Here is a 15,174-nt window from a genome sequence, read left to right on the forward strand (position 1 = left end):
TCACTGGTCAGTTCCAGGCTTCAAACAAGGCTTCTCTTACAGTTCAACTACACAATACTCACTATTTTGGCCACCTTCCCACATTTTCGAAGTTGCTGCACAGCAAAAGAATGAGGCACATTATCCATGGGGATGGAGTTGACCAATATAACACGGTCGTTCTCACTGTCCGCAAGCAAAACAAAAGAGAATCGAAACCATGAAACTACTGCAAAACAAGACGTTCAGTTTAACAGCATTTATGTTTGTGAATATTTACACCATTTAATTTACCACTTAAAGGTACAGTTCACAAAAATTCTTTCATACTCACTCCATTCCAAACCTGTATGAGTTTCTTTCTGCAGAACACAAAAGAAGATATTTTGAAGAATGTTGGTAAGCAAACAGCATTGCCCTTATTGACTTTCATTGTACGGACACAAAACCACCGAAACATTTTGTCATGATCCGGTCCTTCTAGCCTAGAGAATTCTAGTTTTGTGAACTGGGTCGTGACAGTACCATGTCCTTGTGCTTGTTATGTTATGTGTGGAAGCACATGGCCTTTGTTTTGTTTGCCTTGTGCTCTCCTGTGGTGAGTCTTAGCCCCGCCCCCTCATTTCCCCGTCTAGCTTCCCTCCAGTGTTTCATTCCCCTCACCTGCCCTTTGTAATTATCCTTTGTTTGTTCTCCTATTTAATGCCCCTGTGTTTTCAGTCCTGTGCTGGTTCGTTTTGGTTATTACCCAAGTCTGGTTGTCCTGCTCCTGCCCTGCCCTTGTTATTTCAAGATTCCAAGTTTTGTTTTCGTTTTGCCCCCTCATGGGAAGTCTTTATTTTGAATTTGAACTGTGAGTTTTGTTTTAGCCTCGTTTCATTGGGTTTGACTAATCGTGGGTTTTTTGTTTATCATTAAAAACACGTTTTTGAGCTCATGTGCGACTGGGTCCTGTCCGTGTGATTCATGACACATTTCTCAAAATATCATCTTTTGTACTCCACAGAAGAAAGAATCATATACAGGTTTTGAACAAGATAAGGGTGAATAAATTATGACAGAAATGTCATTTTTGGGTAAACTATCCCTTGAAATAATGTGTGAGAGCAAAGTTTGCTTTAAAGCAAAGAAAGTTTTCAATTCTTATTCTTATAAAAACAATAAAAAACAGCATTTGTATTGCATTGAACTTTCATAACGTTACATAAACTGCATTCAACTGTGGGATGGGAGTTTATTTTATCCACCCGAATTTGATTAGATATAATTGGTTAATAATATTTGACCCTGCCTTTACATCTTTTTTTACATAAGTAGAAAAGTCATTTGTCAACGTACAGAAAGTTATAAATGAAAGTCATTTTCTAAGGATCTATTTCCATGTCAAGTGGAAATACACATAAACAACTTAATACTTGTTACCATGGCTATACTGGGGTAACATAATAATGTACTTATACTCTAAACACGTTTGCATTAGCAGGGTGAGTGAAGCGTACAAGAGCAGTCCATCGGCCGGTCCTCCTGGCAGCACGTCTGACACAATGATGGACGCTTCTCCGCTTTCCACATTAGGATTGTCCCGGCCCCCGGACACAGCGATTCCAAAGCCCATCTTAGCGTCCTGGGAAAAGCGTGTTAGAGAGAAAGAAATTGCTCTCAGTAAAAAAGCCCCACTAATGCATTTCCTCATGTATAACCAAGTCATACATCACATCTAGCGTGAGAGTCGGCCTGCCCCGGGGCGCTGGAGGACTTGTGTGTGATATTGCTGGATAAAGAAGCGAAAACGGACGACGGCGTTATGCAATCGGGCCTGACGCATCTCTGTTATAATACTCGAACGTCGACTGCGTGCCGACACGGTTCCACCTCATTTCCTGGCCAAATAACAACCTGCTGCACCTGCCTCCGAGGAACGCTGAATAAATACAGTCTAATGACCGCCTATTGCTGGCTTGATGTGATCTGCCGCACATATTTTTAGAAGCAATTAAAGGCGGATATAAAACCTGACAGGGTGTGAGGTTTCTGTGACTAGCCAGCTCTGCTTTGCCCTGAAAGATAATGATCCGATCTAGAAGCACTTTATCAGACCAAAATCCAAATCACAGCCCTGATATGAGACGCTGTAAAATGGGTTACATCAGACAGACCATGGGGTGGACATAAAATATTGACTCGTAAATAAATAAAATGTTTACTATAAAACTTATATTTCAAGTATCCCCCTTCTCTCTTCCCCTTACAGAGATAAGACGAGATCATCCTTATCTGACATGCCAAAGCGATGAGATGTTTCCTGGACATCTCTGACAGAGAGATGGTGGAGATAGTGGCAGTGTGTGTTTGAATAGCGTGTGTAAACGTTGCTCTCGCTCCCCGGTGATCTGTCACACTGGAGATAAAAGATGCACATCCTGTTGTGCTTGATTTTGGAAGGATGGAGAAAGTCTCAAAGGGAAAGAAGGTAAGTATGAAAAGTGAACGAGGAAAGGTCAACAATGTCTGAAGCACCAGCACAAAAAAAGCAGCCACGAAGTCGTTTAAGTAACAATGACCATGTTTAGATGCACACGATCGTTTAAAGGTCCAGTGTATGAAAGGTAGCGACATGTAGCGGTGAGGTTGGGAATTGCAACCAACGGCTCACTCCACCCCTCCGCCTCCCTTTCGAAGCACTACAGTGGCTACATTGCATTTCTGTCAATAGATCCTCCATCAAATTACACATTGGACCTTTAATTAAGGTTTAAAGTTTACATGCTTAATAACTGTTGGAATATTCCTATATAGATAATAATCAGCACAATTTAAATAAACCAGGACATGCAAATTAATTTCCTGCTATTCGCTCGTGTAAACACAGGAGATGCTTACAACAGCCAAGTTTTGGTCATTTTAAAGCAAACAAACACAAAAACAAAGAAAGCACAGTGTAACACATGAGACACCAAGGTATCTTTTCCATTTTAATCCACTGTCCATCGTCGTGTGTCATATATTCAATTATAAACATATTTAGTTTATATAGCTAATGCAAGGGAGATTATGACAAATGAGTTGAGAGGCTAGGTTAGGTTGGATGTTGTACAAGGGTGGGGTTGGGAATCGAAAATCAATTCCAATTCTGGAATTGGGATCAAAAAGGTTAGGAGTCGGATACTTGATATACAATTAAAATGTATATATATAATAAAGTTTGTTTTGATTTAAGCCATAATTACTAAAAAAATACAGCTAACTAACACAATAAAACAATAAAAAACATGATTTTTGAAAATTTGGAACCAAACTATATATACAGTATATTATTTATAAGCATGCTAAATTACCATACATGTTGATATCTAAATGTTTTACTTCATTTTTTTATAACTTTGGAGAGATAAGAATTTAAATAAGAATCAGAATCAATAATCAGAAAGGCAATTGATCAAATTCAAACGATACCCAACCCTATACAAGGGTGAGAGTTATTTAGGATGCAGGGTAAGGGGGCGAGTTACTGAAGAGTTTCATACCCGCTGTAAAGTCACAGTGTACTGCTCCCAAACCGTCTCCTCCATTCCTGAGCTCTGCATAGAGAGAAAGAAACAACCATTAATCATCTGTCAGGAGTCACTGATGTCAGGAGGCTGTGGGTTTGTGTCTGCAACAAAAAGTGGACAGTATACAAACTCTTCAGATTGTGTCTAACGCAAGTGTCCTACTAGACACACACTAGTGCTACTAGACACACACACACTATAATAAAAGAATATTCTGGGTCAGATGCAACTGTATCCCCTGTAAAATGTATCTTGTGAACACTGAACACATTTTTTAAATGCTTTTACAAAAACAAGACCTTCATTTCTGCTTCTAAACATCAGGTCCACATTTCTGCAGATACATTTATAGTTCAAGAGGCAGGTTGAAATTAATTTGCAGCAATTGACATCACGCCAAAAATTCCATCTGTATACAGCTTGTAAATATTAAATAACCCAGTATATTCCTTTAAACGAAATGATGAAAATGAACATTAGGTCACCCCCACCCCGAGCCACACGGTATCTTCCAGCAATACCTGTGAATGGCCAGTAAACCCCAGTTATTTGGCATGACCCAAAACTTGCCCAGCCCTCCACTTCTTCATAATGATGCTCAGCCACACACAACAGAAGAGTGTGTTTCCAGAATACACCCATTCTCAAGTCTCGCATGAAGTTTAGGGAATGTTTTTCTATTTAGTGATCGTACCAGATAATACAAATATGACCGTGTTCAGAACAAAATCTTGCCATCTTTAACCACACTGAAGTGCTATGCACACGTTACGCATACATAAACTAGCCAGACAAACCCACACATCGCTCGAGGGTGTGTATGTTCCAAAAAACACAGACGCACACATCAATATAGATGATTAACTGGAACGCTGGAAAGCAGTTATAGTACAACCCAACCTTGACTGAAGTACAACTAGGACACAAGGTTAACCCGACACAACTTTGATGGCGGGTCAGATTCATCTGCTTAAAACAACAGCCTTTTCTTTTTTAATTGTCGTTAAATAAGATATCTGTTTGAAATAAACAATATCACTTATGATGATGAAATGCCTCTCACTTTTCAACAATTTATTTCAATTGCGATCTTATGTTTTTTTTTAAAAGACGGCCAGTGACGGCCATCGCAACATGGGTCAAGTTAAACATCACAAAAAGGCAACTTCGCAAATGTTTTCCTAACAGTTTCCGATAAAGAAATGGTCTTCTGATGAGCAACACAAATACAGACATCTGTCTGTGTCCACATTAAGACCAGGTTTCATTCTCCTATCTTCCTTTAAAGTTGTTTCTTACAACACGCTCGCACACTTTCTCATCTCCATCTTGGCTGTCCCCCTTGGTGTGCAAATCTTATTGGAGCATTCTGTGCCTGCAGATATCTGCCCCCAGTCTACTACATGAGTGCAGTTACTGTGGACATGTGCATTGGTTTGGCTGCTCAGATTCAGATAGCGTGCTATGCAGCAAACGAAACCGATCCACAGAGATAAACTAAATAAAGGGCCTGATGCTGATAGGTAAAGACATCTCTCTGCATGTCCTCCTGCGCTGGTCTGTTTCTGTGGGTGGGTCGTGGAGATATTGTTCATAGGACAGTGCAGAGAACAAGAGAGCGAGAGAGAGATAAAGATGCTGCATCATTTGAAGGCGATGCAGAATTTCTACAGCCTCCGCAAATCACTTCCTTGTTCTGAAAAGCGATGGGAACTTTTCATAGCTAATGGGAAACTGCACAGCTGTTCAAATATTTGTGTCAAGAGTAACGGGATTATCAAATTATAAAATAATTACACACAAAAAATGTACCCAAGACATCTATTTCTCTATCTTTTCCTATTCAGTGAAATCCTCACAACAAGGTCAAGATTTTCCTCACTAGCTCATCTCAGATGCAGAAGAATGGGACCTTGTAAGGAGCTTTGCAGGTCTCAGTAAGATGAAAGGTGTCTGCAATGTGATTTCCCATCAACAGGCCTGTCAGCGTGAAGCCGTCTACACCACAAAGTCCCTGGAGAGCAGGCCTGCTGGGAGATCACGTAAACCTGACCTGCAGATTGCGGGCCGTCATGTTAACATCTGAACAGCCTGCTTACGCAACATTATTCAACAGGTCAGACATGTGACAAGGGACACACATGCTAAAGCCATGTAAACTGTAGCTACTGCTAGAACAACAAGCCAGCCATTCTAAAAACACCTGAGCATAAATGTACGATAAAAAAATGACGGTAATGACGTTTAATGTTATTCCATACTGACCATACACAGCATTATAACAATTCACATCAATAAAAAGTAAAATTTGCCTACAAATATATTTATATATATATATATATCTAATGCTGAAGATGCTAAATCTAAAAATCCTAAAGAGTTGCTTTTAAAACACCGAGTGCGCAAGTTCACGTAAACGCGTAAAAACATATCTCTTATCATGGAAAGGTCATTAACGGCGTAAGGTAGAGGTAGTTGTTTGCACATTACTCCGATTTTGCGTTGCACGTAAAAGACCTTCACCGGTTTTCTATATGTGCGCATTTCTGACGGCGTAATAGTAAGAGTCTCAAACAGAAGTAACAGTAAAATAATGCATGAAAGTCCGCTCTCGAATCATGCAGTTGATGTAGAAAGGGCAAAAAGAAAACTGTTGCATATGCATTGCAGGTACTGCGGACATGAGAGATATAAAAATACAGCTTCTGACCGATTTCCTGCGGCATTTTTAATTACTAGACGGAATATTGATGGTGACATCACTGCGTGCGAGAAACCTGGCAAGTCTCAAACTTCCATGTAAACAGTTTTCTGCATAGCCGGTTTATTGCTATGCATGTAAACATGTGAAAACAGGTATTTTTATTTTTTATTTTATTTTGATAGATATTAGTTTTTTTATTAATTAATTTAGTTAAATTAGTTAATTTTGTGCATGTAAACGCACTCATTGATGTCTATTACATAGACTTGCAAGACAAGGATATATAGTAAAACTAATCTAATATCACAATGCTTAAAAATACAAAAAAAGCAACATGAAAATTCACAATACACACAGGACACGGTACACAATGATGCCTAATGTTACATTAGCAGCGAAAATCTATATATAAAATCTTGTCTTAAAAATAGCAGTGCTAGAAAAAGTTGTTCCCACTGAAGAATCATTTTTGGTTCCTCCAAGAACCATTCAATAAAGGTTCCTAAAAAAAAACATTTTTTACCTTTCTATAGTCTAAAGAACCTTTTTCCACTACAAAGAGGCTTTTGTGCACAAGAATGTTAAAGGTTCTTTATTGAACCATACAGCCAAAAATGGTTTTTCTATGGCTTCATATCGCACCTTTATTTGTAAAAAGCGTGCACATCGCAACTGTGCCCTGGGAGACCGGAGTTCGAGTCCCGGCTCGGCGTCCCTTACTGATCCTACTCCCCTCTCTCATCCCAATCGCTTCCCGTCTCTCTCCACTATCCTCTAATTAATAAAAAAAGGCAAAAAGCCTCAACAAAACAAAAAGAAGAAAAAAGCATGCACATCATTTTGCCGGTTGCACTATACGCATCACAACTGAGGGATAGAGAAACCCAAACAGCTGTTAGCGTCTGCCTCTTACTGTAACGCCCACAACAGAAACAGCAGACAGTCAGACTGTTTAAACAGTACAGCAGATGGTTCAGAGGCAGTGCGGCGGCTGCCAGCTAAAGCTACGCTATGCGACAGGAGCTGCTGAAGCGCACACCTGCACCTGCATCACCTCCTCAAAATTAAACGCATGCATCAAGAGCTTGTTTGAGTTAAACAATCTATCGACTATTTAACGCTGCACATCACTATTCATTGTTACGTGTCATTTCAGCGAGAAAAGTGAGATGTCAGGTGAACGCCAGAACTTTTCCAAGCACGAGCAAGCCACGGACTCGAACGCTGTCGAGGTACTCGGCTAACATACCAAACGCCACACGTCACGTTACTCGCATCAAAACTTCAAACACTGGCACCAAACACGCCCACTACCACCGCACAAAGCAACTCCACACAAATCAAGCCACGAGATCACTACAGAGAGGAGGGCAAAGACAATCTTCTCTAAGGCGGGAGCTCAGGGAAAGGTTTATCCCCGGAGGATCAAGCCCTGGGAGCGTCTTTTTTTCCCATCCCCACCAGCAGTCTGAGCAGGCAAGACGCACGGCTGGGTGAGAAGAGGATGATAAAGCTGTTCCTCAGCTCCTCGGTCTCCCCCCGCACCTCGAATCGAGCCCGTCCGCGCTGCCTCCATCTCTGGGCTCTCCGCAGGCGCATGCAGCAACCAAAAGGAAGGCAGTTCACATTCATCTCTCCCCATGGCCACCCGACCTCCAATCTAATTAAGCTCTGAGGCGGAGAAGATTAGGAACCCGGAGAGAGCAAGAGAGAGAGAGAGCGAGAGAGACTATAAATAAGACTCACGAAGCCGCGCCGAGTCCTGAACGACTGCACAGCGCGCGCCCACTTTCGGCACAGCACCGTTTTCATGTCTGCGCTCCCTCTCTTTCTCATTCTCTCTCGGTGCTTCGCCGAGCTCCTCTTCTTATGTAATCCTAATACACAACTGGCCTACATTCACAAACACAAACTTGCTTACTCACACCCACAGATCAATACATATTTATGTGAGTATTTACGTGAGTATATACTATATGTGTGTGCACACATACACTTGCTCGGAGTTCCCAAGAGACTGCAGCGGTCGGCAGGCCAACGGGGCTTACTTTAATATTTCAACATTGCGCACTGCTAAGGGAGCTTTGCAACCATTTTTAAAGGCTTTGGCAGAATAGCACCCACTATCTGTATTGACATCTACAGTATGTAACTCTATAAGTGATATTAGTCATGCTTTCAGACAAACTACAGATAACTGTATTTATTAGCTACTGTCTACAGACTGCGGCAACAAAAGCATGACCTGGGAATATTGTTATAATATCAGCCATTATGTTATGACATAAATGTAGAGTAGGGATGTTAACAATTAATCAACGATCGATTAAGTGATCATTATAATGCATTTAAACAAGCTTATTCATTGTTGAAATGCATTCAGTAATCATGTGTGCAAATGATGGAAAAATACATGCATACTCTACCTTACAGTAAAAATACAATTTGTCCATTTGAGAAATGGAACTGAGAGATTGATTACTTCCTCATTTATGACTGAATTACCCACCTATGGAGGCTGAGATGAGACGGACTAAATGAGGAAATGGCGGAAACGTCCCTTGATCTGATCTGATCTATTTCCCAGCATCCTAATAATGAGATCATGATGGCGATGTAGTGTTGATGTCACTCATGAGCACAGAGAGCGGCCATAACAATCTACTACAGTCACGGCTGCCAACACTGTGTGTCATGTGAGCAACTACGTATGCTGGACAATCCAGGTAAGACAGTAAGACATCATGGGCCATGAACCAGACACAGAAGACTGTCTCTGTTAAAAGTGAAAAGAAGATTACAGGGTTTCATACATACTAACATGCGCCATTTTAACCCTAAAGTCCTTATCCCACCCAGCAGGAAATGCATACTACATCTACCTTTGACCTGACCCATGAGACATTCAATCCAGCCCCTCAAAAGCACTTTAAAAGTACACACACAGACACACGTTCGCTTGTTTTTAAAATGAAATCAGGCTTTAAGGCCTCCGCATTTTAAAGGAGACATCAGATGAAAACCCCACTTTTTCTGTGTTTAAGTGCTATAATCGGGTCCCCGGTGCATCTAGCAACCCAGAAAACATGAAAAATAAGAACCCAGTAAGTTTGTTTTGATGTGCCTTTCCCTGCAAGCATGTGAGAAATCGAGCCGTTCAGATTTCGCTCCGATTGTGAAGTCCAAAGCGGATTTTATTATAATGTTACTGCCCCTTAATCTACACAGTTCCACCCACAGCACTCCACCATTGTTGTTTTCACAAGCGACAGTGGTGTACGTGACGCCATGGCTAAAGTTGTGGACAACATGCAATGTAGTCGCTGCACAGAGTCCAAACCTAGGAAGAGACAGGAGTGGATTTATTTTATTTTTAGTGGAAATCCATCAGAAACCAAATCCATCAAACCGGAGTGCTTTTTCAACCTGGGACAGTACAAGCAGGATTAGCTTCAAAGTTGTTCCTTAAGAGGGATCGAGACCGACTGAATGAGACAAAACTGCCGATGTAAGTAATATTTATCAACAGTCTGAATTAACGTAAATGTACCGTATATATAGGAGGATAATATTAGCATATGATAGCGAAGGGAGCTAAGTCAGTCACGGGCTAAATAGAACATTCAAAGCCAGTGTTAAACTTACTGTATACTGTATTAGTGGACACTTGGAGTTTAGCTGTATGAATGTTAATACATTATGTGCGTTAATATGTTTAGCTGCGGCAAGCTGTTTATTTTGCTAATGAACAGGGGCGAACACTGGGGTTAGTTCCGTTTTAAACGTCTCAAATCATTCGTGCTTAGGCTGAAAAATCTGTCACAGCAAACTAGCTCTCACGTTGTATGTGTAACGTTATAACTTGTCAATGACAAGCGCTAAAATCCATGTAATTCCGCTGAGATCCGCAGTGGATTCTGTGGATTTTAGGTAAGCATACACCACGTAAGCGCATTAGGATGCGCAGTTTGCTGTAACAGATTTTTTTGTCTTTGGACGAATGATTTGAGACGTTTAAGATGAAACTAACCGCAGAGGAATTCAGGAAATATCATTTAGCTAAACCATTGCCACTACACTTGTGTTGTGTTGACACGCCGGACAGAAGGGGGATGGGGTTCGCTGTAACTCATTATCAATTAAAGAGACATGCACCAAAACGGGTTGCTGTGAGCATAGCTGTTTTTGAAGAGACAAGAAGGGTTTTGTTTACACAGCCATTGAGTGTTTTTAAGCTAAATATGTTCCAGACATTTCATGAAGACCCTAATAAATCATACCAACTTGTTGAAAGTGCTCGTCTGAGGAGACCTTTAAACATTTATAAGCATAGAAAAGTAAAAGCAAAAGATGCGTGTTAAAAACAAAACAAAAAAATTCATCTAATAAACAAAAATGTGACTAACATTTATTGTTGAGTTGTATTGTGTGAGTACAGTAAGTGTTCACACTCTCAGAGAAAACAGAACAGAGTTGGACATTCACAGATAAATAAAGCACTAGCTGTCCCACATAACTGTAAATGACCAAACCGGGAATGAATGAGGATCTTTGTAATTAAACTACTTTGAGCTGACATAATGAAGAAATCATACAGGGCGCCTTTAAAAAAATTAAAACAAGCTATATGTACCAGTTATGTGTTCAATTCCCAGGAAATATACATAAAGATTCAAATAAAACCAGAATGCACTCTTTCACTTTGGATAAAGGGATTTGCCAATTGCATAAGTGAAAATGAGTGCAGAAATGATCTCACAAGGAAAGCCTTTCAGTTACAGTATACAATAGACAACAAGTTCATCTGATCAGGTATCAAAGTTCCTTATGATACTGAAAATTATGGAAATGTATCAAAATCATTATAAAATCAAATGTGCAACATTTTGCAATAAGTTAATTATTTTAACAGGGCTACACTCTTGAAAATAAAGGTGCTTCAAAAGATTCTTCAATGCCATAGTAGAACCTTTTTTATCTACTTTATTTTAAAATACTTCAAATTGATTTCACAAACTTAAAACAATTATTACCAGATATCACATTATTTAGCAAGTTGTCACCATACACGCATCATATCTACATACTAGGGATGCACGATAAATTATCGGTCATATCGTTATCGGCCGATAAATGATCATTTTTAATATTATTGGTATCGGCCAATAATAAAATTTAGGCCGATATATTATAGCCGATAAATTATGAATCTTTTCCTCAAGTTGAACCACTTCAGCTGCACGCTGCTCACAGTTAAAATCCAGTACGTACTGTCTTTCTGTCATGATCATTCACTTACTGTTATTAGCAAAACATTGTTGATGTACTGTAGTATGTAGATATTTATGAACATGTATATTACAGGAACAAAAGCATATTGTTTGAATCAGACTGCTGTCTGAATGCTTTCTGTCTTGAGACCTGTTAGACTTGTGGCTGTTGAGAACCCCTTTCTGGGTTGCTCTGGAAGAACATCTTTAATTTGTTAATTAAATAAACATTCTACCAGAAAAGTTTAAAAGTTAAAGAATCTTTAACCAGTGTAAATTAGGCTTGGGTACATGATTTTCATGGGACAAAAAGAATGTTCAGTCTCATAAAATGTTATATTAATATTAAGATACTGTATATCGGCCAATATATCGGTTATCGGCTTCCAATGTTCAAGAATGATCGGTTATCGTTATCGGCCAAAATTTACACATCGGTGCATCCCTACTACATACTACAAAATCCTCATCCCCAAAGACCTGCCAGCCAACCCATTGTTAGCCAAAGCCAAGGATGAGAAAGTATATCATTTCATGTAATCTATTTTAAATATAAATCACCTTTAACTAAAGAAAGATCTGTGGGCCACAAATGCCCTTCACAATCACACAATGCAATTCAAACACAGTACACGCGCTGCACAGTTGTCTCCGATTATTCAGTGACTCTAAATAACCTGAGAGAAACCTGCGTTCCACTGTGAATTCAAAGCATTTCAGCTGAGACTGTGCACTGACTCTTTAACACACGATTAAGAGTCTCCTTGAATCTCACTGTCATTCTCCATATGTTCCTCCTGTAAGAAAACATTTCCCCTTTTTATGCCCGTGTTACCTAAAATAATTAGACATGTCCCATTTTAGCATCAGTCTAAAATAAATGAGCTGCAAAATACATACTAACAGTGTGATGAATCATGTGATTAAATGTATTATGTACTTAATGTACTAAAACCTGCCCATTTATAAAATCACAAGTCAATATTTACTTTCTTAAAGGCATACTGTGCACATTATTCAGAATAGATAAATCATCTTTCAACAAGATTTAATAATTGTTAGCCAACAACTGAAAATATAACTTTAAACATCATTGAAAGTTGGAATCTTTCGAAATGAGTCACTCGGAACTGAATGTAAACTGTTAAGTGTTCTTAGAAAGCAGCACATTAAGGCTAGGCCTAGGCCCCTTCACCCTCATGTCTTATTAAAAGTCGTCTCATACCACATTAAAATATTCAACGAAAGTTCTGTTCCCTGTAAATTAAAAATCATTCATCTCAAGTCAGAAACTCTTCAGACTTGAAGTGTCAGCATTCTAACTTTAAGACCATCAGAATAAAACATAAATAATAGATAAAAAGCTAAATTTGCACTTCCTAAAGAACATGCAACTGCTTGCAAGGCACCAAAAGAATGATAAAGTTTACAGTGAGATGGAAGATCAGGGTTTTTCCTGCATAGAGAAATTGGAGGCGGCCGCCTCAGTCAAATGTCATGCCGCCTCAGGCTCTCGCCAAAATTATGTTGCGCGTCTTCACAAGAAATGCTGCGTGCATTTAACAGACTGTCATTTGTAACTGCAGTTGCGACATTACGCCACAGTGGAGGTGCTGTTTCGTTATCAGTACACTGAGGCACTAAAAAGAGTTGCAGAACAAGAGCCAGCCTGTGTTTTCACGGCTGTTTGTTTTGCATCCAAGTACGTTTAATTTTTTGAAATTTATTAAATTAACACGACATACATCATTGTAATGTCTTTAGCTGTGCAGTTGGATCGTTGAATCAGCGTATACTGTACACAACGAGTTCGCCAGTATGAACGCACATTGCGTTTAGAACGACTCGCACACGAATAACTCATTTGAACCGATTCATTTAAACTATTGAACTTTTCAGTCACTAGCGAATATAAGAGACCCTTGAATCATTTAAAGTGAACCACAGAGAATGCAAGATGTGAATGAGCTTTGCTCATTTAGAAAGACTGGTTAATTCAGTTGGCTATTGTGGGCTGAAAAGTTAGTTGAAATGATAAAAAAGCTTTATTTGATTAAAAAAACATTTCTGTTTGGTTGAATAAAATGTTTTATATAACTTAATTGTCATTTTTATCTAATTTTATTAGAACTTTTAATATGTCAAACTCAAAGTCACTTTGGTTAAGCCACTTAAAGGTACGGTAGGCCTACGTGTGTGTGTACAAGATCAGGATGGCACCACCTCCGCCTCATTTTGAGCCAGGAAAAACCCTGAAGATGTTAGATCTGTGCAGCATCAAAGCCACGTTGCTGTTGTCATGATGGTCAGTACCTACCTATTGTACAGTGTAATGGCAGCAAAAAAAGTATATATATATATATATACATACTATTGTTTTTTTACACTGTACAATAGGTATGTACAGACCATCCTGACAACAGCAACGTGGCTTTTGATGCATTTAATGCAAGGAAGGAAAACAAGACCAATCATTCACAATTCAACATGCAAATATAAAAAGAATTTCGTTTTTAAGACTTTATAAGTAACGAATAGCACAGTAGAAATGATCCAAATAAAGTTTGAACTGTCTATACATTAAACAGAGATTTAAAACAAAGTTCAAACCTTAACCAGAATGCTCAAGGAATATCAAGACACTTCTGTTTTGCGAGCCCTCTAGTAATACTTTAGAAACACACTCCAGAAACACCAAATCCACAACGACACATCTATTAGACAGTAAATCAAGATCAAAGCCCAGAAAACAAGCACATTAACCAAGTCCACATCCACTCCCTGCATCCTAAATCAGATGACCCTGTTCTGTTCCGACTCATTTCAAGTGCCGTTTCATCTTCAAAGAGAAATAAAATATGCCGCCTCAGTGCGCAGCCTGCGTAGTTTCCTCTGTTATAACCTACAGAGCTGAACGATGCCTAACCATTTACCATCCCATTATGAGATCTTCAACAGTAACAGTGTGGACAACATCAAATTGACAGCCGTAAAGAGGGTCAGTGTACACCCGTGACAGTATCCGGCGTTCTGTGAAAGGGAACGAGATGGCTGACACATTTAATCTGCGGTGTGGGATGAATCTTTATTTGGAGGTGTGGATGAACCAGACTCGGCACTGAATCTCTCCAGACTGATTCTTCAAGGGAAGGGAAGGGAAGGGAAGGGTGGACATTAAAACACATATGACAGACGAGCCAAATACTTTTAAGACTACTTCTTCCGCTAATAATACAACGTTACCTACGCCATGTTATTACCGAAGGGATGACACCTCAATTAGCCAAGTACATTCAAGCAATGTGATGTAAACGATACCATGGACAGGTTTCCGGCACTGGATATTGAAACGCTATACACAGACGTAGCATCTCAGAATAGCAATGCCACTACGAGCGATAATTGTCTACAATGCGGGCAGTGGTATGTTAATGGAGAGAGAGGCAGTCTTTGACAAAAGAACACGGGCAAAATAAAAATCTGAACAGTTATGGGGCGTCAAAGTGAGGTCTGGAAACTGGGCCGAACGCCTATCGCGAGTCTGCTGATTATCTATACTGGCTCTCCTCTCAATGTGTCCTACAGGGGTGCTGGTACGACTCCGAAGGGCCAAGACTAAGATATCTAAATCATGGTAAAGTCTTGTTACTTTTATTCAGTCATAAATTTA

At 39.6% G+C, this 15,174-nt stretch overlaps 1 protein-coding gene across 8 annotated transcripts in view; it reads right to left on the reverse strand.

Moving 5' to 3' along the window:
• Window positions 1-15,174, reverse strand: part of LOC130567618 (tight junction protein ZO-2-like) — a 65,289-nt gene that overhangs the window by 20,941 nt on the left and 29,174 nt on the right. For 6 of the 8 annotated variants that reach the window (XM_057355850.1, XM_057355849.1, XM_057355853.1 and 3 more), the window contains 3 exons: window positions 3,504-3,557; window positions 1,479-1,603; window positions 63-165 (listed from right to left, as the gene is read on the reverse strand). In XM_057355850.1, coding sequence (XP_057211833.1) covers window positions 63-165; window positions 1,479-1,603; window positions 3,504-3,557 — 282 coding nt within the window. Of the gene's footprint in view, window positions 1-62; window positions 166-1,478; window positions 1,604-3,503; window positions 3,558-7,779; window positions 7,929-7,980; window positions 8,062-15,174 lie in introns of those variants that run through there. The other 2 variants (XM_057355851.1, XM_057355852.1) reach the window with 2 other exon arrangements.

The sequence above is a fragment of the Triplophysa rosa genome, linkage group LG17, assembly GCF_024868665.1.
Source record: "Triplophysa rosa linkage group LG17, Trosa_1v2, whole genome shotgun sequence".
In the NCBI taxonomy this organism is placed as follows: Eukaryota; Metazoa; Chordata; class Actinopteri; order Cypriniformes; family Nemacheilidae; genus Triplophysa; species Triplophysa rosa.